Source organism: Scardinius erythrophthalmus, assembly GCF_964197995.2.
Source record: "Scardinius erythrophthalmus genome assembly, chromosome: 25".
Taxonomy (NCBI): Eukaryota; Metazoa; Chordata; class Actinopteri; order Cypriniformes; family Leuciscidae; genus Scardinius; species Scardinius erythrophthalmus.
The window spans coordinates 27734994-27757029 of NC_138245.1; the positions used below are offsets into that span (position 1 = coordinate 27734994).

The 22036-nt window shown below is 36.1% G+C and overlaps 2 protein-coding genes across 5 annotated transcripts; both read left to right on the plus strand.

Moving 5' to 3' along the window:
• Positions 1 to 2055: 2055 nt before the first annotated feature.
• On the plus strand, positions 2056 to 11553 carry il17rc (interleukin 17 receptor C). Its single transcript, XM_081357708.1, has 16 exons — positions 2056 to 2397; positions 3060 to 3285; positions 3379 to 3434; positions 3548 to 3581; positions 3742 to 3836; positions 4257 to 4362; positions 4789 to 4830; positions 5724 to 5842; positions 5977 to 6033; positions 6637 to 6700; positions 7279 to 7496; positions 8378 to 8434; positions 8530 to 8572; positions 8737 to 8832; positions 9676 to 9711; positions 10139 to 11553. Exons 1-16 carry the CDS (start codon positions 2290 to 2292, stop codon positions 10819 to 10821), a joined length of 2040 nt encoding a protein of 679 aa, XP_081213834.1. The 5' UTR covers positions 2056 to 2289; the 3' UTR covers positions 10822 to 11553.
• Positions 11554 to 11727: 174 nt separating this feature from the next.
• On the plus strand, positions 11728 to 21733 carry creld1a (cysteine-rich with EGF-like domains 1a). Of its 4 annotated transcripts, none has more exons than XM_081357882.1 (6): positions 11728 to 11844; positions 14441 to 14703; positions 14789 to 14872; positions 14967 to 15062; positions 19002 to 19142; positions 20516 to 21733. In XM_081357882.1, the coding sequence occupies exons 2-6, from the start codon at positions 14535 to 14537 to the stop codon at positions 20734 to 20736; spliced, it is 711 nt and encodes a 236-aa protein (XP_081214008.1). In that variant the 5' UTR covers positions 11728 to 11844; positions 14441 to 14534; the 3' UTR covers positions 20737 to 21733. The 4 variants fall into 4 exon arrangements, with proteins under 4 accessions (XP_081214008.1, XP_081214007.1, XP_081214010.1 ...); XM_081357881.1 differs by having other exon boundaries at positions 11731 to 12427; positions 20516 to 21160; XM_081357884.1 differs by having other exon boundaries at positions 11734 to 11844; positions 14480 to 14703; positions 20516 to 21160.
• Positions 21734 to 22036: the final 303 nt, after the last annotated feature.

Sequence of the window (22036 nt, forward strand, 5' to 3'; positions counted from 1 at the left end):
CACATTAAATCATGTCATTTGATTTCAATAAAACAGCTTTAGATGTGCAAAAAGCTACTTTTATATAGATTTATACCTACAGGTCAACACATGAAACATGTGACAACTTGCCCCAACCTGACAGTTGCTCTTGTATTGAGGGATCCCCAGTCTCCCCTAAAGGAATTCAGCTTCAGGGGTGGGTGTTTTTGGGGTGTTGCTGGTAATAACAATCCTTGCTTTATAAACATGAGCCTTATTATCCAAGAATGAAGCATCTGGATGAACTCACTATTGCTCCCTGTTTTGGGTGTTTGCTGTCAGTTATTAACTGTGACTCTTAAATCCAGTATTAACCAGTTGCCAAGATACGTGAAACAGACACATTCTATATGCCGTAGATCAGTGGCTGCTAAACAAATTCACTTGGTTACAGAGAATGCGCCAGATGGAACTTTGCACCTGGCAGTTTCCTGGTTATAGTTTTACAAGGCTGTAAATATACAAGATCACATTTCATATCTAGTACAGCGGCCCTGTTAATTATGACCACATAAACATCTTGTTATACTGACGTTTTCTTCCACAAAGCAAATTTGCATTTGTGTGTGTGTGTGTGTGTGTGTGTGTGTGTGTGTGTGTGTGTGTGTGTGTGTGTGTGTGTGTGTGTGTGTGTGTGTGTTTTGATTTTTAGTTGGGAGGGGTGAGTCTCTCATGTACACTCAAAGTTCACTCACACATTCTCATTTAATGAATGTGTGTCAATGAAAGCGAAGTCATGTGAGGCGTCATAATACATTGAAGTGCTTCAGAAACATGAATTAAAATTAAGACTTCTGGGCAGTAAGTAACATTTTGCATTGTTTTTTGGGGGTTTTGGTGAGCATTTTTTTCCTGATGTAATATTTGATCTTTTATTGTCATTTTTACCATAAGCAATCAATATCATCCTATAGTATCAACATACCATAACCAAAAAATATTATGTATTTTAAAATTCAGGTATGTGATATAATTATATACCAGTGGTGGCATTAATAGTACGTAAACAATCAAAAATAATTGATAAAAATGCTAAATTGTCTCACTTAAAAATACATGAAGGTCAATGAAAAATAAGGACGTCGGAGATGATAAAAAATGGAAATAATTTTAAAATCTAGTTTAAAACTAGATTATTTTTATACTCACACAAAGAAAATTGGATTTAATGTTTGATATCAAGTGATACTAAGTAATACTACTTTCCTTGAACTTTTACAATAAAATGTAACAAATGTCAACTTCATAAAAAGTTGTAAAAATGTCATCTACAAACAAATGTTGCAGGGGCTTTTTTTTCCAGAACTTTGTGTGTGTGTGTGTGTGTGTGTGTGTGTGTGTGTGTGTGTGTGTGTGTGTGTGTGTGTGTGTGTGTGTGTGTGTGTGTGTGTGTGTGTGTGTGTGTGTGTGTGTGTGTGTGTGTGTGTGTGTGTGTGTGTGTGTGTGTCTGTCATTTTTGCTTATTAATGACGTTTAATGAGCTGGTGTTTTTGGTGATTTAGATGTAGTTCATTATAGGCTATTAACTAAGTTGGTCCACTAAGTTGTCTTAAAGTTGAATCGTAGCAATGTCCAATTTTATTTAAATGATTTGAAACCTAACATACTCCTTTTCATAAAATGTTTAGCTTGAAACCTGTGTCTGTGCTATCTTTACCATAAATGTCATTATTTCGATGTTCTAAATATGACATAAGTGTCCAAATACGTTTATGGGCAACTTAAAGGAGTTACAATAAATGAGAACAGTACGCATTGCCCTTTAAAATGTATCTGGAATCCAGACATTCCAAGAAGCAAACATGATTCATGAACACCCACGATATCTGGTAATCTGTCATTCACAGAGACACACCTGGGTATACTGGAACCAGGTGACTTCTTAGCGAACACACTGTTAGCGAACACGCTCGTTTAGGACCTGTGGCCGGTTGAATAAACTGCAACTGGCCCCAGAAGCTCAAATTGTATAACAGGAGATTAAGACTTTAAATGAAGGAATAATGTATCTGATCGTTTTCTGTCGTCTTTCAGATTACCGGGACAATATGCTGCGTAACTGCGCGCTCTCGCGCTTCCTGCACTAGGAGACTCGAGTACTGGACGGATGATTCGGACTGTGTAACCGAACCGGTCAGAACTATGGTCCTCTGGGGTCCCTTAAAGCCTCATAGAGACTACATAGCGAAGGATATAATCTATGGGATTTTGTTCTTAACCAGTTTCGGTTAAGCGTCTAGTTGGATACAAGAGTGAAACTGTTGCGCAATGGAGTTGACGTGGTGGAGAGTTCAACTGCTCCTATTGGCCAGCGCCTGTGTGTGTTCACTGGAACGAGTCGCACACAAACCAGAAAACAGCGTCATCTGTCCTCAGGTTGATGAATCATTCACTGAACAAGTTTGCTTTTATTAATTGCTTGTATTCATTTAAATATAAAATATTATAAATTTAAAAGATCTATATCATGGTGACCAGTTCACAAAATATATCATATTATATGATATTATTTAAAACAGTACATAGAAGTAAAAATGTAAAATTCTAAGTAAATAAATAAGTATGAGCAACTTGACCCTACTAAAACTTTCTAATAAATATTTTATTTTATATTTAAGTAAATATTAAGTTAAAATTGTCAGGCATATTGAACATTGTAAAAGTAAACTGAATTTACAGTAAGTTCTGATATATATTTGTAAAACAGCACATAGGATCAATGGGGGGGGGGGACAAGAAGAAAAAGGTTTATATATAATTATATGTCATTGACATGATTTTTTCTTTCGCCATGTTTTAGAGATTGATAATTACAGAATTCTTTTTGAAATACAGATAATATTTTTGTTTTAAGGCACATCTATTTATGAATATGTGCATCTTATATTGTTAAATGTTATATTGTTAATAGATTTTTACATTTTGAGCCAATAATACATATCATTAACAGCATTAATTCAAATGGTAATACAAAGATTATTAGAAGATACAGGCAAGCAAGATATTGATCAGATTATAACCCAAGTTTGTGTTTTTAGGCTCTTTCAAACTGCAGTGTGAGACGCACAGAACCTCTCGTAGTTCATGATGTGGAATGTGGTCGTGTGTTTGTGTGTTCTCTGGACGTGACGCCAAAATTGTGCTGTCATGGGAAGGATTGTACACCATGCTTGTGGAGCAACCTCTCTTTGAGTATTTCTCCAGATCCTGAGGATGAAGAGGGCAGCGATATTGAGGGATCAGAATATGAAGATGAAAACAGTGGTAAGTCCTTATAGTAGCAGCATATTACAGTTGTTGGTCTAATGTAGGACACAAACATATGGTTTACATAATCACAAACTTTTCTAATTTCAGGAGAATTGGATTCAGGATGCGTTTCCACGCCAAGCAACACACCAGAAGGTCGAAGGGTAAGCTTTTGTTCATTCATAGCAACATTTTCAATTTTATTTTGAAAAAAGAATGTGTCCGCATTCGATTTCATCTTTAATTAAAACCTTTAATGCCTCGCTCATTTTAACAGAAGGAACACTCTCTCTGTGAATACCCATATCAAGGTAGGCCAAGTGAACCTCAAAATATCCCTTAGTCCTTCATTTTTTTATCATTGCTAATGGATTTACATTTTCTCACACAGTATGCTTTTGTTGAAAGACTATTGTTTGCCGTGTAGTAGTGCAATGATAAAGCTTGACTCTTTGTCTTCTCTTCATGTAGTTGCGATATGCTACATCTCAGCAGAAAGGCAGCAAGAGCGCTGCAAGAGATTAGACTTCACAATGACTTCTGCTGCAACCCACAAACTTCTCAATGTGAGTCTGTCACCTCTGTGTTCATTTCATCCTCAGCCGGTTCACATATTGCTCTCCTCTGTGGGCTGATCTGTGAGGCTGGATTGCTTGTACACTGTACATTTTTCAAAAAGCCAAAGCATTACAAATTCTCAGTAAATAAATAAGCATGAGTAACTTGACCGAATTATTTATTTATACTAGTAATGATGAAAGTGTAGTATTTGAAATTTTAAAATGAATAGTTTATTTTATAATTAAATAAACATTTTTTAGCAGGCTTGGCAAGTTCAAATTGTCTAGTGTATTGTACATTGTAAAAGTAAACAGTGAACAAATGCAGAATTTCCAGAAAATCCTGATTCAAGCAGTGGTGAAGAAAATCTTTGCATAAAATGGTGACTTGATTTTAATCTCAGTGTTTAATTTTGTGTCACGCAGCTGATTCTGGTGGAGTATGACGATGTTGACTTTGGCAGAAGCATGACGATCAGGGTTGTGTCGTCCCCTCAGTTACGAGAAGTTCGTATCCCTGCATTAAAAGAAGGTAGCAGTTGCTTTTACTCACTCTATATACACATACACGACTACCGGTCCAAAGTTTGGAATAATAATTAGTTTTTTCACATGTTCACCAAGGCTGCATGTTGAACACACAGTAAAAAGTGAATCACAGGAATAAATTACAATAAAATTGTGAAATATTTTTTTATTACAATTTTAGATATGCCATCACAGGAATAAATTACAATTACAATAAAATAAACTTAAAATAAAAAAAACATTTTATTTTAGATCATAATAACATTTCACAATATTACATAGCCTTGTTATTTAAACTATTTATTTATGCTGAAGGGCACATGCAAGTATCAATGATGTTTTCATTTACCAATCAGTAACATGTCAGCATGTGTCATTCAAAATGTCCATATTATGAGGGTGACCATTAATATGTTTTTTCTCTTGGCAGTATGTTCCTCACCACACCTCAAAGACATAAAGCAGTGTAAAGGTATGTTTGGATTCATTGTGTTGCTTAATCTCTATGACTTTAAAATAGCTTCCCCTATTTAAGTCCATATTAAAATGTATTTCAAACAGTACTCCTAATTTGCTAATAATGGCATTTAGGAATGATCGAATAGGTTCTACAATGGTTATTGTTAGGGTTCGGTCTAGTGTGTTTCTTGGTTTTGTGACAGAGCCCTGACACTCCTTTATTCTCCTGTCTTTGTCTGTGTGTCTTGTTGTGTTTCTGTCTTGTGCTGTGTCACACGCAGCTAGTTGTGTTTCTTACTGGCTGCGTGCGTTCATGTTATCTTTTTTTTGTGTGAACGCACGTCTTATGAGTGTCTCTCATTAGCTGCATGTTCGTGTCTTGTTCTGTGTAAGCTCATGGCTAGCGATTGGTTATTGTTGGTCATGTGATTTCATGTTTGATGTGAGCACATAGCTTGTCTCGTTATGCTTCCCTGTGTCATGTGCTCTCTTGTCCATTGTCTGACCCCACCCATCTTATTATCTGATTATTGGTTCAGTTTCCCCACCTGTCCTCCCTCATTACCTGTCTTGTTTGCTGTCCTATTTATTCCCCTTGTGTTTGCTGTCCTGTGCCAGATCGTTGTCGCACGCTGTTGTTACCCTGCCTGTCTGATGATTCCTGTCGTGTGTGTTCCCTGTCTAGTCAAGTCTAGTCTAGTCTGTAGTGTTTTCCCCCATGGGGTAGTTTCTGTTTGTGTTTTGTTTTACTTTAATAAAGCCCATATTCCTCTGCATCCTTGAGTCCTCACTTCAACCCTACCTCAACCCGTGACCGTTATTTGCACTACCTAATGTTTAGCATATGTATGATAAAAAAGCATCCGCATTTCACTTAATACTCCATGTTTGGCTGATTATTTTTAGGTCCCAGGATCATCACTGAGAGATATGAGGGTATGGTTAAGGTTCTGGTCGATGAGGATAACGAATCGTCTAAACCCCCATTTATGTGTGTGAAACGTGGAAGAAAAGGCAAATGCTGGGTCAGTTAACTTTCACGTTACTTCTGTGCGAATAATGTCTGAAGGCTCATTGCGCTTACTATGCAAACCGGTTTGTTCTTTTCATCACCTGCCTTTTCTTTGTAACTTATCATACCTTTTTTTTTTTCTCTCAGCTCTTGGAAAATAACAGCATTCCACTGGAGTCAATCACTGACTGCATGTGTTTCCAGGTACTTTTCAAACATGCACACACTCAAAATAAAGCCTGCTAAAACTAGTGTTGTGGTCAAGACCATCTAAACCGACACCAAGTCAAGACCAAGACCAATGTGTGTTGAGACTAAGAAAAGAACAAGACTTTGAGGGGTTGAGACCAATACAAGACCAAGTCAAGACCAATGTGTGTTGAGACCAAGACTTTAAGGGGTTGAGACCAGATCAAGGCAGGACGAGACCGAGTAAAGACCAAGACCAGACCAGCACTTTTTAAATTTATCTAAAAGATACACATTTATTGATTTCTGACTGGGCACAACAGTAACAAAAGAAATCAAATTAGAAATAAGTTATTGATTGCTTTTCAAGCAGGACATTTTACATCCAATCACATTAGTGATGTTAACAAATAAATCAGAAAATGCACTGGCAACTTAGTGCGGTCTTGACCCTCTTAAAATCTCTCTTAGTCTGACGAAACAAGAAAGAGTACAAATGTGGACGAGACCGAGACAAGACCAAGACCCTCAGAAAGACCGATCTTGAGTACTACAACACTAGGTATAACACATTTGTACATCATTTTAACATGCCCTTTGTCTGTGCATACACTTTAGGCTTGGAAAGAAGATCTGAATAAAGTTCGTTCAGAATACTGTCCCTTTGAAAACAATAAAACAGGTAAAACCACAACAAAATTCCACAAACGGCCCCATGACTTTTCTAGTTGTTAGGGGTTTTCTGGATAAGGATTAATAAAAGTATATATTTAAAATATACTGATATAAATATCATATTTTTATATGTTAAGGTTAAGGATTAATAAAAAATAGATTTTCAAAACAGATTTATATTTTGTAAAATTATACATTTTTTAATGTTTTTTTTTTCTTCTACCTGATAAAATGTTTTATAGCTTGGCATAACTAGAAAATAAATCATCAAAATACATGACTTTTCCATGTCTAGAAACCACAGTTTTAAAATTAGACCTCATACTGTATGGGTTCTCAAGACAGTGGGAACCCTGGTTCTTTAAAAAGACAAACAGTTGTTGTGGGTCTGAATTAAAATAAGAAGTTGCTTTGGCTTATTTTAATGTTTGTTATATCTTATATTGTAAATCAATTTAAATCATCTTGAGGCAAGAAAAAACCCTTTGCTGAAACCCCATACTGATCTAAGATCTACGGTTTTCTTGAAAATAAAAGCTAACGTTCAATGACATTCTGTTTACCTACAATGTTTTTCTCCGGCAGAATTTAATGCCAATGTCCTGAGAAGCATGTCAGTGTCTGTGGCCCACATCAAGACAAATGATGATGAGCCGGTGATGAGCTGGACTTTAACGGTACCCTGCAGGATAAGTGCTGAGCTGTGGCCGTGTCAGCTCGAGGCTGATGGACAATGCAGAGAAATTAAAGGAATCAAACAGCAGCACTTGAGGAATTGGGAGGAAAACAGCACAATGCTATGGGTAAATACAGTATATGGGAATATGTCAAGTTTGACATGAATGGAATGAGTGCAACAGTCGGTTACCTCCATTCAGTTTCTCCATTGGGAAGTCAATTTTTAACAATAACTTAAAAACCTTTAAAGACAGCTTTGCTGTGAGGTACAAGGTTGTTAATCGATGATATTTGCTTCTGTTGAACCTGTCAGCCTATGTTATTTTTTCGTATAAAATTGAACAGCAAAATCGATGGTGTAAACAATATTACCCATGATGCTGGAAAGAAAATTCCACCAATTAGTGAGAAAAAAAAACAGTTCTAGCTCCTCCTATTTCCATGAAGCACTGCAAATGATGTAATCGAGTCGATCTTTTATAACAGGGATGTCCAATCCTGCTCCTGGAGGGCCACTGTCCTGCAGAGTTTAGCTCCAACCCCAATTAAACACACCTGAACCAGATAATCAAGGGCTTATAGGCATTCTAGAAACTTCCAGGTAGATGTGTTGAGGCAGGCTAGAGCTAAACTCTGCAGAACAGTGGCCCTCCAGGACTGAGTTTGGACACCCCTGTTTTATAATAATAATAATAATAATAAAGTATAACCTATTTTTTGTGTAATAATAAGTAACAAACTATTTTGTATTATCTAAATTCGAAAGAATGCAAATTAGATGCATTTTCACTAGTGATCTCAAACTTTTGGACTTTTGAAGCTGAATGACTCCCAGGTACACAACAATACAATATGTTAAATAGGCCGTACTTCTATCTTGTTTGGTTTCATTTTCATTTATGTGAAATTGAATATCACATCTACTCTCAGACTGAGGTCAAAGTCAATAATTGTTTTTCCATCTGGTTAAAAAGTGGTATGCTATAATGCTATATTTGCTCTGCAGGCATCCGGTAATTTTGTGAATATCACGTCTCAGAATCACTTGCAGCTCTGTGTGAAGGTATGATATCATCTCCCTTTTTAATTTCCTAATTTTAGTGCAAACAGACCATGAACATGGTAAACATTATTCAATGTTTGTGTGTTTGTCTGCAGGTTAAAGTGGATGGAAAGATTGTGCTGTACTGTCAACATCGATGTAAGTTTATCTATGAAAAAACCTATATCCTGTTTAATTAAAGCTGCCATTCATTGTCATTTAATCGTAGTGATGCTTGTGTGATCGATGTGTTAAAACCAATATTTGCTGTACTGAATATATGACAGATGTTATCAGTTGTTTCATGGTGTATGTTGTTTTAGTGGAACGACAGTACTGGAGCCTTCTTGTTCTTCTACCGCTGATCCTTGTTTGTCTGACTATTTTTGGAGTACTTCTTCTGATGAACAAACTGAAATGTAAGTCTTTACAGTCTACAGCATCTCTGTTTAATAAGACGTTTTCCTCTCAGCAACAAAGAAACTACAACACAATGTATAGAATGATTTTTTTTACAATTATTATTATTATACTGTATATATTTTAATTTAATTGTGTATATTAATAATGTATTTGTGATGTTTTTTTATATATATACAAATCTGTCATATATTCACCATGAGATATATATATATCATGGTGAATATATGACAGACTTGTATTAAAAAACATATATATGTATATATATATATATATATACATATATATATATTATATTATATTAATAGATCGCCACTATTTTAACGACTTGATGTCTAGATATTGCCAGTGGCTATTAAAAAATCAATTGGCCAATATATAAACTCAGTTACTTTTCATATATATCGTTGTGTCAACGATTATAAAGTAAATTCAGCATTTTTATGCTAGATAACTACTGTTCTGCCAAAGTACAACTGATCAGAAACTTTATATTACTGAGCCCAGAAGATTTAAAGAGACAGTAGTGTTTTTTGTTGAGATTTTTGAGATGTTGACCGGACAGACTCTGTGTCCGTTTTGCATTTGTCTCTCTGCTCTCAATGGCTCTATTCATGTGTCTCTGTCAGCGGCACATATTTTTGTGCTGATCTGTGTAGAACATATTTATTCCATCTCAGCATGCTCTTTGTCTGTCTCTTCTCCTCCTCCTTCATGTCTGATTTTCTGTTCTTTCATCCATCTTGGCCTTTTCTGTGTCTTACGCTGTTTTAGTTTCCTTCAGTGGTTTCAAACATGTTTTTGTCTGATGTTTAATACATTCTTGTATGTCTCTCTCACAGTGTCTCTTAGCAAATGGAACAGATGTCATTCTCAAGGTACACAAGCTGTTTATGCATGTATATGTCTGTAAGAAGTGCACGTCCTGATTTTGCCGAGTTACACGCGTTTTGGGTCAACATATTTTGTTGATCCTGGAACAACATTCCTGTCAGAAAATGTAGTCCTAACCCCTAAACCTAACCCTATCATAAGTTATCCCTAAAATCAGATGGAAATTAGGGTGAATAACACTGATGTAGAAGCACCAAACCCTGGTTGTAAGCCTAAACTGGACATAAAGTGTAAACTTGTCCCTCAAATCTGATTGGTTGATCAGAATGTTGTTCCAGGATCAACAAAAATGAACATGTTGTACTTGGTGAAATCAGGTTCTGTGCTTTCAAGCATAAGGAAAGATCTGCATTTTTTTTTTTTTTTTTTTTTTTTTTTTTTACTTACTTAATTTACCTCTTCTCTCTCTAGATATGAAGGGACAGGTGTTGTTGCTCCATTCCTCAGCCACCGACCCACAGTTGGTGTGTAGGCTGGGCCTGTTGCTTTCTGAGCTGGGTTTCAGAGTATTTCTCGACCTGTGGAACCAAACAGAGCTTGGTTCTCTCGGGCCGGCAGCGTGGCTCCACTCCAAGCTTGATCACATCCAGAAACACGGAGGCAAAGCCCTTCTTTTGCTTTGTCCATCAACACTACAGAGAGCCGAGTGCTACTGGAACATTGCAGTGGAAAAACAAAGCAATTCTGCCACACACTCCTCAGATACGCTGGCTTCAGCCCTGGCCTGCATTTTAGCTGACCGCCAGAAGGGCGGCGCTGCTCAGCGGTTCGTCCTTGTGCAGTTAGACTGTCACGAACTTTTCATTAAAGAGGAGCTGCCAGTGTTGTTCAGGGGACTGCCGCTCTATAAACTGCCCGCACAGTCTCAGGGATTACTTACCGAGCTGTGTTTGGAGAGCCCAAATAATGTGTGCGAGAAGTTGAAGAAGATGTGGTGGATAAAAAGGGCACGAAGGAAGCTGGCCAAAGGAGTGCAGAACATTTCTAATAACGCGAGGGCGAGGACTGAAACCATGCTCACTCAAAGTGACACACTCAGCCTAGACACGGAAGACACTGAGGAAAGAGTTTTTCTCAAAAATGAACAGCACTGACATGTCATGTACTCTCTCTCATCACAGCAGAACATTGTTATTAAAATGTTTGTCACTATGGACTATGGACAGACTACATACAAGTACCAGAAGGTACCATGGTAATAGCACGTCCTTTGAAACATGGTATTGTCATGTTTTTCTGTGCGTATGGAAATACTAAAGATTTATAGACATGTGCCATAGTACCATCACATCATGAAGTACCTTGGAGTACTATATGATATGGTATAGATATTGTATTTAGGCCTACAATACCTGGATATAACCTCAGAGGATTGCTTAAGAGGAAGTCTGCATGTCCATGTGCACATGAGGACATTTCAAAGTACAGAGTACAGACGCTACAGGAAGTAAATGAAGAAATTAAATGGATAAATACACTGCAAATTAAAGAGATCACTATATACGTAGGCTATAGGCTATTCTATAGAATATGTAGCCTATAATTCCTACTCATATATTTTTATATTTGGAAAGACGTTACCTCTATATTGTTACCTTTTCATCTAAAATGGTGTTTGTAAATAATTCACTGGATTTTAGCAAATATAGCCTATATTTAGGCTACATAAATTTCAAATAGGCTACATGGATTTGTTAACTGAAAGTTTGTAATGTCATGCATTTGAAATGCTCTAGTTGTACTCAATTATACGGTTTATTGGCACTTTTAGTGTTCTGTCATGGGCTGACTTGAGTGGAATTGAATAAATGAAAAACTATAGCTAGACTTCTCTGGTCTCACAGCCTGGTCTGTTTGCTGGTTTTTAAAAAGGTTTGGGGCATGCTTCAGCTGGTCAGACTGGCCAACCACAGACTAACAGGCAAGTCTATAAAAAGAAGATAAGGAGGGGAACACCACACAAATATTGTACACCACCAGACCCGCTGCTAAAAATACACGCTGTTATTTGAGAAGAGTGTGTCGCGCGCGACTTCCGGCTGCACTCGTTTGCGCGTTCATGACTGAAGAGAAGTTCTTTAGAAACAGAGAAAAAGACTTGGTGAATCGAAAGTCAGGTATAATTGATCTAAACAATAATTGTTCAAATTTAAATCTTTATTGTGTATTTTAAAAACCAGAGACTTTCTCTTTAGTTGCCTAGGTGAAAAAAAAAATCCAGAATGACCCTGAAGCAGCGTTTATCCGATCTAGTCATGTGTTATATGTTATTTTTCTCCGCGCTGGTCAACCATTTGTGATTCTCATAGAAAGCAGTTGTTAGTTGTGCGAAGACAGTCTCTTAATATTCATGAGGCAAAGCATCACCACTGAAGGATTGTCACGGCACCTCATATATTTTAATGAGCAAGCTTTCCATATAACGTTTATTTGGTTTATCTGGAATACCCTACGCAATATATTCACGAAGCACGTCTTCGCCATAATACAATTTGTAATTATCCGTCAAACGGCGCACACACACACAGAGAGAGAGAGAGAGAGAGAGAGAGAGAGAGAGAGAGAGAGAGAGAGAGAGAGAGAGAGAGAGAGAGAGAGAGAGAGAGAGAGTGTTGCGTCCTGAACTCGAAAAGCGCAAACTGGGAAAACTGGTTTTACGGACATCCCAACCATCACTCTCGAGTCTCATGTCGCATGTTTGTGAGTATTTCAAATACGAATTCCATGCTGAACTTGTCTAAACTTTTGCGTTCTGCTTATTGATTTCGTTTTAACTAATCAACATAACGTTAAAAATAGCCTATTGCTAAATATCATTATCCTGTCAGCAATTTTTACGAATCTAAACAAATATCGTAATTAAAAACATATAGCCTATTACACTTTATTTTAAGGTGACGTAGTTACAATGTACTTACTTAAATAAGTAGGCTACCGAGTAGGCCTAATATTAATTAACTACCTACTTCTATAGACTTACGATTAGGATTTGGGGTAGCACTTTATTTTACAGAGTCCTTGTTACATTATGTTACATACTTACCATAGTAATAACAGTCAATAATGCATAATTACATGCAACTAACCCTCCACCAAATCCTAATCCTAACCTAACCCTATAGTAAGTACATGTAGTTGCTTAATATTACTCAGTACTTATATAAAGTGTACAATAAAGTGTAACCGGATTTGGTTTAGGTTTTACTTGTAATTGTGCATAATTTAGGGTAGACTGGGTACAGTTGGTATTTTTGCTTTTTCCGTTACCACACCAAAACTATAGGGACTGAAAAGAAGTGGCATTTCCTTTACTTGTCTACTAAAATATGAATAACTATTAACATCAATAAGTACAGTAGGTAATATTTTCCACAATTAGCTCATAAACACAAGAAGCGTTTTTGTTCCAACTGTACCGGGTAGCCCACCCAAGACACCCATCCGTAATGCTGTAAAGCTGCCTAACCAATTCATTGCGAATGTAAAATACCTTTAAAAATGAGAATTCTAGCGTTTTTATTTCCATTCTGTATTTTATTTAATTATTTGTTTAGTTAAAAGTAGTTCATTTGTAAAAAAAAAAAAAAAAAAAAAAGTACAGTAATAGCAAACAGCAATACAATATTTAATTTTGTTCATCATTTTAATAGTAACAGTTGAAAAGTTGAGTAACAGTAAAAAACTTTGAACAAACAGCAATAATAAAACACATCAAATGCAAACAATAACCTAATAAATAATGAATGTGACTATAAACTTGTGATCTTACATCGTGCAACTAAACTGCATGTGCCGCAATAGGATTAGTTGCGGGTACATTTGATACATTGTGTCTCAGCTGTTACCCCGCAGACCACCTCGAACATTTCTCTAGATTTTAAAGGCACACTATGCAGTTTCCGTTTTTCTCAAACAGCGACCCCTAGAGTCGCTGTGGAGTACTTGTATTTAATGTTACTGTCGTAAATACCACTCACGCAGAGCCGTCTCTGCACTCTTCCGACCGCGTTTTCTTCTTCGACTCTGGCATGATTCACATCTGAAATGCGTACTAGTGTCTTCCATAGAGTCTGCTTCATATGTTGTTGATGTATGTGACGTCGTGCCGTAAAGCAAATCGTGATTCTCGCGAGATTTGTCGGGGCGCCAACTCTCAAACCTGCATTGCTGGTTGTACTCACGCTCCAAAAAAGTAATATGTAGAAACTTTGGGTGAAATACAAGTCAAGCACCAACATAAATTGAATTTTATAATTGTTATATCATTTCTTTTTTAAGTTATATAATTGTATATATAATAAAATATATAACAAAAATTTGTTTATAATTTTATAAATAAACTGAATTAATGAAGTGAAATAACTCAGTCTGAAAATAAACAATAAGAATGTACAATGCACAATAACAGAAATGAGAAATGAGAAAATCTTCCGTCATTTAATTAAATTTTAATAAATGCAATCCTTAAATTATTTAAAGAATTTTTATAATAATTATCACAGCTGAAATAACAGTTAAGCTAAGGTCTAAAATCATAATTGCTAAAAGCAGTGGCCTGATTTATTTAACATAGAGTTCTTACACCTCAAACACTTTAAATAATAAAATGAAGCTGCTTTGGATAAAAGATCACACCTTAAAATTGTTCAAAGTTTTTGTACATGAAATTTTCTTTTTTGTCCTCAAACAAATCCCTGTTTTTAAAATCATCAGACGTCACAAGGAGTTTTAATTTGAACGTCTCCGTATCAGCTTATACTTTGAGGAAATTGGGAGTTTGAAGGGTTGCACTGATGCGTGGAGAGTGATGTCCCCCTCACGGATGTTCTTCCTGTCTACTGTGCTCGTCGTGGCCCTTTTTCATCTCGTTTCGGGTCAGAACTGCTCAGAGCACTGCAAAGCATGTGGAGGGCCAGAGAAAGACCAATGTCTTCAGTGCCACACCGGATTCATCCTGCATGACAACCTGTGCGTGGGTAAGATGATCAACAGAGTGTACAGTACGCTTGATTCACCTCACGCTCCATTTCATTCAGAGGTTCACTTCTTTAACGTCGACAGATATTGATGAATGTGGTACTGATCTGGATCGGTGTCCCGACAATACATACTGCTTGAACACCCATGGCTCTTATGAATGCAAAGGTCAGAGGGATTTGCTTTTATCATTAACACACATGGATTAACACTCTTGATAACACTGTTTTCCTTTTATTTAGTTATTTTATTGTTTCTCCAGGATGTGATAAGGCCTGTGTTGGCTGTATGGGTGGAGGAGCTGCCCGCTGTAAGAAATGTGCTCCTGGTTTCAGGTCATCAGGCATGAGATGCATAGGTGAGTTGTAGTCCATATAACTAGTGTCGTTTTTCAGTCTTTGAAGTATAAAATAAAACTAGGTGTATAAAATGAATCCACTATTTCGCCTGCCCATTCAGCCTTAAAGGTTAATAGTAAACTAACTTGGCTTGCTGTATTATTTTGATTACACATACATTTTTAAAAAATGATGTATAAACCATTTATAATAAATACTGCAATATTTCATAAACAAATGAAACTGGAATTGTCCATTTTGATATCATGGTGAATTTAGAGTTGAGAAACATTTGTGGACTCGGTTCTTTCTCAGGTTTGTTCTCAAATTACCTAAAAATACTCTAAACCAGCCTTTCTCAAACTTTTTTCAGTCAGGGCACCTTTCAAAAGTGCATAAAATCTCAAGGCACCCCAGTGTAAAATATAATTTAAAAACACTGCATAACCCAAATGCAAATGCAAATTTTTATATATATATATTTATCTAAAATTAATTGACAATTTTATTAATCCGTTCATAATATGTTTAACCCTTTCACACGTAAATTTAATATATTCTGGCTAACCCCCCCAGTGTGAGTTTTTCAAGGGGACCGTTATTTAGAATGTGTCACTTTATGGTTTCCATGGTGACGCGTCATTGCTTGTCACGTGACACACCGCAGCGACAACAGAGATGAATGAATTATGATCTGCTTTTATGTCATTTTTACTTTTTTATTCAAAATATTCACAAATTTGTTAGATATGGCATGAAATATCTGATATTCCGATTGTCAAATATATGCAAGTGGAAGTGTTTTGTTTTTTGAACACCATTATAACGATCGCGTTAGTTGAGCTGTATGCGCGATGGGCGCCGCCATGTTAGTTTGTGCCGCAGACGCAGTTCAGAGAATCGGGTCTGTTGGATTTACAAGTGAATTCATCCACTTCTCCCGAAGTACATGAAAGTAAGTGGCAGGTGAACTGGGAGAAGAATAGAGTAAATTTTAAAGTTACTTACACAATGTGTATCTGATGAATAAAACTAATTATAATATAAATTATTATTATTGCCTCTTCCTTTGACATCAGTGTGTATTTTACAAACTCTAAATGTATTGTTTTTTAGTAATTATGTCTGAAACCTAAAACAAACATTATGTGGATGAAAACACTGAAAAGTTGTGATATAGACGAATCCGACGAGCGTTCTGTGTAGGCTGCCATCTTGTGGCGACGCCATTACTGAGCTGTTACTAGTATGTAAACAAACCTCCGTGATAACGCAAACGCACCCTCGATGACAGTTACAGCCAGGCAGTATGACTTGTTGGGTTGATGATGTTAGACAGTGGCCTCCAGTCACAGATGAAGGTACAAACGAACGATCTTACAGATTATTTATGAAAATAGCTTGGCAATAACTATGCTAGCTAGGCAACTAACGAGGAAACTATTAAAAGATCTGTCCATTTGGCAACAATAAATAAATTAATGATATCAAATAAACGAATTCATGTTTTTCATTTGTGACCATTATTTATCTCATTTTCACATTTCAAAAGGAAAGGGTAAGGTACAGCTAACTACTAGCGTTGTTGGTTCTCAGAGTGAGAGTCACAGTCAAGCAAATACCGTAATGTTACTAACGTTACTGCCCCAACGCGCCCCTTCGGTTGTTTTAAATGTATTCAAGAGTATTTTCTCCTTCGCCTGGCATCCGATGATCAACAAAATGCCAACTACAGGTCACTGATAGAGGGTCAAAAAAATTATCTGAGCTCCGTATGGGTTGGTCAAATAATGCACACTCTACCAGATGATAAATACATAGTTCTTAAAGGACCTGTCCGATTTTCACAGACCATTAACAACACTTACACTGTTCAAATAACTCTGCAGAGGAAGAATAGTAAAGTTGTAGATGTAACGTTAGTGACAGTCGTAAATCGCGGGCTGTTTATTCCAGTGGACGCAACCAAACCAATAGGAGGCAATGGCGCAACGCTACCCAGCAACAGCTCAGTAATGGCGCCCGCTTACTTCCGGTAGTTTCGCCGGATTCGTCTATATGACAGCTGAGCGCGCCTGTCTCTGGCTCAGCGCCAGCCAACGCGCGAAAGCACATTTGAATTTAGCAGTTGATCACGTCATGCACTGACCGTTCTAATCACACCGGTGCTCCAGGGACCAGCCTAGACTGATCGTACGTGCGAAAGGGTTAAAAGAAGAAGAATGTATTTATGTAAATTCAAATATATTTATATATGAAATGTCAGATTTTTTTTTTTTTAGCCTACGTAATTTTTTGGCGGCACCCCTGACACAGTCAGGAGGCACCCCAGTGTGCCGCGGCACCCACTTTGAGAAAGGCTGCTCTAAACTAAAGCATTCTCTAAAAATTCTCTAAAGCCTGCAGCGTTTTAGACTCTTCCCAGAAGTGAATATCATGCATTCTCTGACTGTACCACAAAGCTTCCGTTCACAGAAGCTTTGAACAGAAGAACAGATCAGAATATTTGTTGTACAGCCAGAGAATGCATGATATTCACTTCTGGGAAGAGTCTAAAACACTGAAGACTACATGTAGAGAAAAGTTCAAGTTGTATTTTTTAAAGTAATTTGAGAACAAACCGAATCAGGTGCACAAAAGTTTCACATTTGAGGTTCTTGTCAGCTGAATTCTGAACAAACATCAGTGTTAAATGTAAGAAAAAAATAACAACAGAATTTTGAATATTGACTTTCTATGTCTTTTTTCTTTTATGAATCCCAGGGTAGATCTGCTTTGTTTGGCTGAATAATGTAAAGATGTTCCTTTATCTTGATTGACATACAGTAATATTAAAAGCATGGGTAAATCATTTAAAATATATTATAGTTTGCAATAATACCAAGCAATGATTATGTCAAAGATCAAAATTGAATAAGGAATAACAAATGTATTAAGTAAAAATTATAAAGACAACAAATGAATTAAGTAAATATGAAAATTGTACTTGCAAATAAGGTTTAAACAGAAATAAGATCTATCTTATTCAATTATTTAAAATAAAAACAGATGAGTATAGAGGAAGAAGGACCCAAAAGAGTGGCAGAAGTGAAGAATAAGCAGAAGAGAAGAGCAAAATAAGAGCAACGAATATAAATGCAGGAAACTTGCATCCTCCTTAACTTATGCTTTGGTCTATAAGAAAAGGTCAAGCATTTATCCATTATGTCAAAGTTGATGTAACGGCTAGGTCAAATGTCAAATATGAAAATGGAAAAATGAGGTGTTAAGAGAATATTGCAGCTCTTGCATTATCTCGTGTCTGCAGAGATGGAAACAAATGTACATTGCATATTAAATTCTGATGAAAAATACACCCACTCGATCTTACAGCACAGATGAGACACCAAAGATCTTACATTTGGAAATAATCAAACATATTAGAGCATATAGTAGAAAATATATAAATGAATAACATGAAAAATAATAAAAATGCAACATAATGTACGGAATATAACAATTAATGATGATTAAATGAATACATGATTATCAATGACTAAATTTTACAAAAAAAAAAGAGAGATTGATAAGATTTATAAAAAGGAATACTTAGGAAAATAAATAAATAAAAGGCATTAATCAAATAAATACATGTGAATGCATTTGCTACTGTTCAAGCTTGAAAAATCTATGAACAGAGAATTAATCTCTTAGTTAATAGTTCTTCTGCATGAAATGCCACCATCTTGTGGCTATAATACGCATTTCCAGCAAGAAAAGTTAACAATTTAAAAAACCAAAATACTTTAAAAAAAAATCATTTTTATCATTAGTATATTGCAATATTATAATGTCTTAATTGTCTATTTGTTCTATAATTGTCAAGCTGTTTCTCTTTTCTCCTCCTCATTTTTCAGTTAGCATTAAACTGGTTAGGTGTGTGTTTGAGAAATGACAGCTGTATTCTGTCTCTCCTGCAGATATAGACGAGTGTGGTGAGGAGGTGTTGGCCTGTCCTGGTGTCAGTGTCTTCTGTGTGAATACAGAGGGGTCTTTTCACTGTCAGTGTGCAGGCGGATACACACGCACGGGCAACACCTGTGAGAGGAGCCAGACCACGGGTGAGCTGGAAACATGGGCTGCATCCCAATTCGCACACTTCCTTACTATATAGTAGACGAAAAACAGTATGTGACAAAAGAAGTATGTCTGAATTTACAGTACTCATAAAACAGTAGGCAAAAAGTACCTGGATGACCTACTTCTCCCTGTGAGATTCTGAAGTGTGCATACGATGGACACTTTACTGTCCCATGAGGCCACGGGAGAGGATTAATCTATGGCAGTGAAGTGTCGTAACTGACGCTGGTAGATCACATGATAATTACAACATGGCGAGTGTAGTACGTCTACTCTAGATTAACCGTAACTTTATAGTAAGTACATGTAGTTAATTAATATTACTGAGTGCGGTAACACTTTATTTTACAGTGTCCTTGTTACATATGTTACATGTACTTACCATAGTAATAACAGTAAATTATGCATAATTACATGCAATTAACCCTCAACCAAATCCTAATCCTACCCTAACCCTATAGTAAGTACATATAGTTGCTTAATATTACTCAGTACTTAAATATATAATTACACTGTAACAATGACACCTTAAAATAAAGTGGAACCAAAATATTTCTTGTGGTTTTAGTTTTAGTAAACTATAAAAGCCTGCTGTGAACTTCAAACGCTGAATTAGATCTGTCCCAAAAGCCCTTTGCTGTTTCATGTAACTCAGTGTATTGTGCTTGTTACAATATGAGATAAAGTATTCATGTTTGTGTTCATGAGTTGCTAAACCTGTTCTACATGCAACTTTATTGTCTTGGGAGCCAACGTGCTGTTAAACGATGAAGTTTAATTCATTAACATTAGTTAATGCATTAGTTAACATAAACTAACTTTGAGCAATATTGTTTTTTACAGCATTTATTAACCGTTGTTTAAGTTAGTTAATAAAAATAGTCGTTCATTGTTTGTGTGCATTAACTAATGCTAACTGATACGACTTGATGTATAATGTAGTAAATGTTGAAATTAACATAAATGCTGGATTAATAATGGCTGTACAAATATTGTTCATTGTTAGTTCATAGTTAACCAATGTCAACAATTGAAACTAACTAATGTTAAAGTGTTGCTGAAAATATATTTATAAAATATATTTATATTTAAAGAAAACTTGAAACTGAACTTTAGTTACTTTAATAATAAATGTTCCTGTGTACTTTCCACTTGCAGTGCATAATTCATCAATGCACATTATTCTTAAAAAAAAAAAAAAAAAGAGAATGTCTTCTGAAGTGGTTCATTGATATCTATATTCTCTTTTTTCACCAACTGTTTTTGTCATTTTAACGACACTGCATTTAAACTGAATAATTGAAATGCATGTTTTTTTCTTGTATGTTTCTATATTTTCTGTATCTTTTCTCAGATTCTGCAGAAAAGGGTTTTTTTGATGACATTCAGGAGGATGAAATCGAGGTTCTGCAGCAGATGTTCTTCGGGGTGGTGGTGTGCGCACTGGCCACGTTGGCGGCTAAAGGGGACTTGGTGTTCACCTCCATCTTTATGGGGGCCGTGGCGGCCATGGCTGGATACTGGCTTTCTGATAAGAGCGACCGACTGATAGATTCCATCTTGAAGGGGAGATAAATATAAAAGAAGCCTGCAAAGTTATTTGCAGTTATGTTTTCCGCAAAGTCTGCTACTTTTTTGAGTTGGGCCATTTCTTACACAATGAGATGAATGTATGTTGACATCAAATGGCCCAAAAAAATCTCATTCCACTCACCAGTTGCATGTATCGGGAATAACTTTTTGGATGAATATGAATTGGAGCACTTTTTTTTATTGTGTTGTTTGTGTTTTTAGGTTGCAAACTAACAGTTTAGCCTAACAGCATTGCACTAACTGGTTAAGAAAAGTTCTTTTGATTAGGTGGAACATGATTTCATAACTGTTTTTGATCAGACTTTATATAGTGAGCGTCTGGTGGTAATTGCTTTTTATGGTGCATTCTGAGAATTTTTAGGTGAATTGCTTTTAGCAGCTTTAAATAAAATGTCACATATGCTATAAAAGCTTATTTTCTAAGCGTAATAATTGTGCACTATCTTTCAAAAGTTTGGGGTTGGTAAGATTATGTTTTTGAAAGAATCTGCTTACCAAGGCTGCTTTTATTTGATCATAAATGCAGTAAAAACAGCAATACTGTAAAATAACATTACAATTTAAAATATATATATATATTTTTTTGGATATATATTAAAATGTAATTCTTGTGATGCAAAGCTGAATTTTCAGCATTGTTTCTCCTGTCTTCTTCAGTCACATGGTCCTTCAGAAATCATTCAAATATGCTGATTAGCTGCTGAAGGAACATTGATAATAAATTAAATATGGCTGTGCTGCTTAATATGTATGTAGAAACTGTGATTTTGTAAAAATAGAACATTCAAAATGACTTTCTGTCAATTTTTCTTTTTAATTAGCAATTTAATGTCCTTCCCAAATAAAATAAAAACCTCAGTCAACAAACTTTTGAACGGTAGTGTATTTGATATAAAATGTACTTTTTATGAGGACACTGTAAAACACTCTTTGGACTTCAACTAATAAACTTTTATTTGTGGTTTTAAATGAAACAGAGCATATCAGAAAGAAAGTCACTTTTATTTAATGGATATAAACAAGCCGACTGACACTCAAGAATAGTTGGGGGCTACAACACATACAATAGCAAATATCAGGGAGGTTAAGGACTCTGAGTAAAGCCCAACAGGGTTTAAAAACATCGAACATGACACAGATTTCACACCGAACGCCTCCGAGGCTCTTGCACCGCTAACTTTCTGCAACACGCACTCAGCCACTCACACCCTGTAACAATCTTATTTGCATACACGGACACAATCATGCAAGCATATCCCACACTCTTTTAGCGTCTCAGATC

Bases quoted from the DNA above. Each gene is read 5' to 3' on its own strand.
- creld1a (XM_081357882.1), top strand. From the start codon at position 14,535: ATGTCCCCCTCACGGATGTTCTTCCTGTCTACTGTGCTCGTCGTGGCC. The intron at 14,704-14,788 runs GTAAGATGATCA...TAACGTCGACAG, and splicing joins GCATGACAACCTGTGCGTGG to ATATTGATGAATGTGGTACT. The intron at 19,143-20,515 runs GTGAGCTGGAAA...ATCTTTTCTCAG, and splicing joins TGAGAGGAGCCAGACCACGG to ATTCTGCAGAAAAGGGTTTT.
- il17rc (XM_081357708.1), top strand. From the start codon at position 2,290: ATGGAGTTGACGTGGTGGAGAGTTCAACTGCTCCTATTGGCCAGCGCC. The intron at 2,398-3,059 runs GTTGATGAATCA...TTGTGTTTTTAG, and splicing joins ACAGCGTCATCTGTCCTCAG to GCTCTTTCAAACTGCAGTGT. The intron at 8,435-8,529 runs GTATGATATCAT...GTTTGTCTGCAG, and splicing joins ACTTGCAGCTCTGTGTGAAG to GTTAAAGTGGATGGAAAGAT.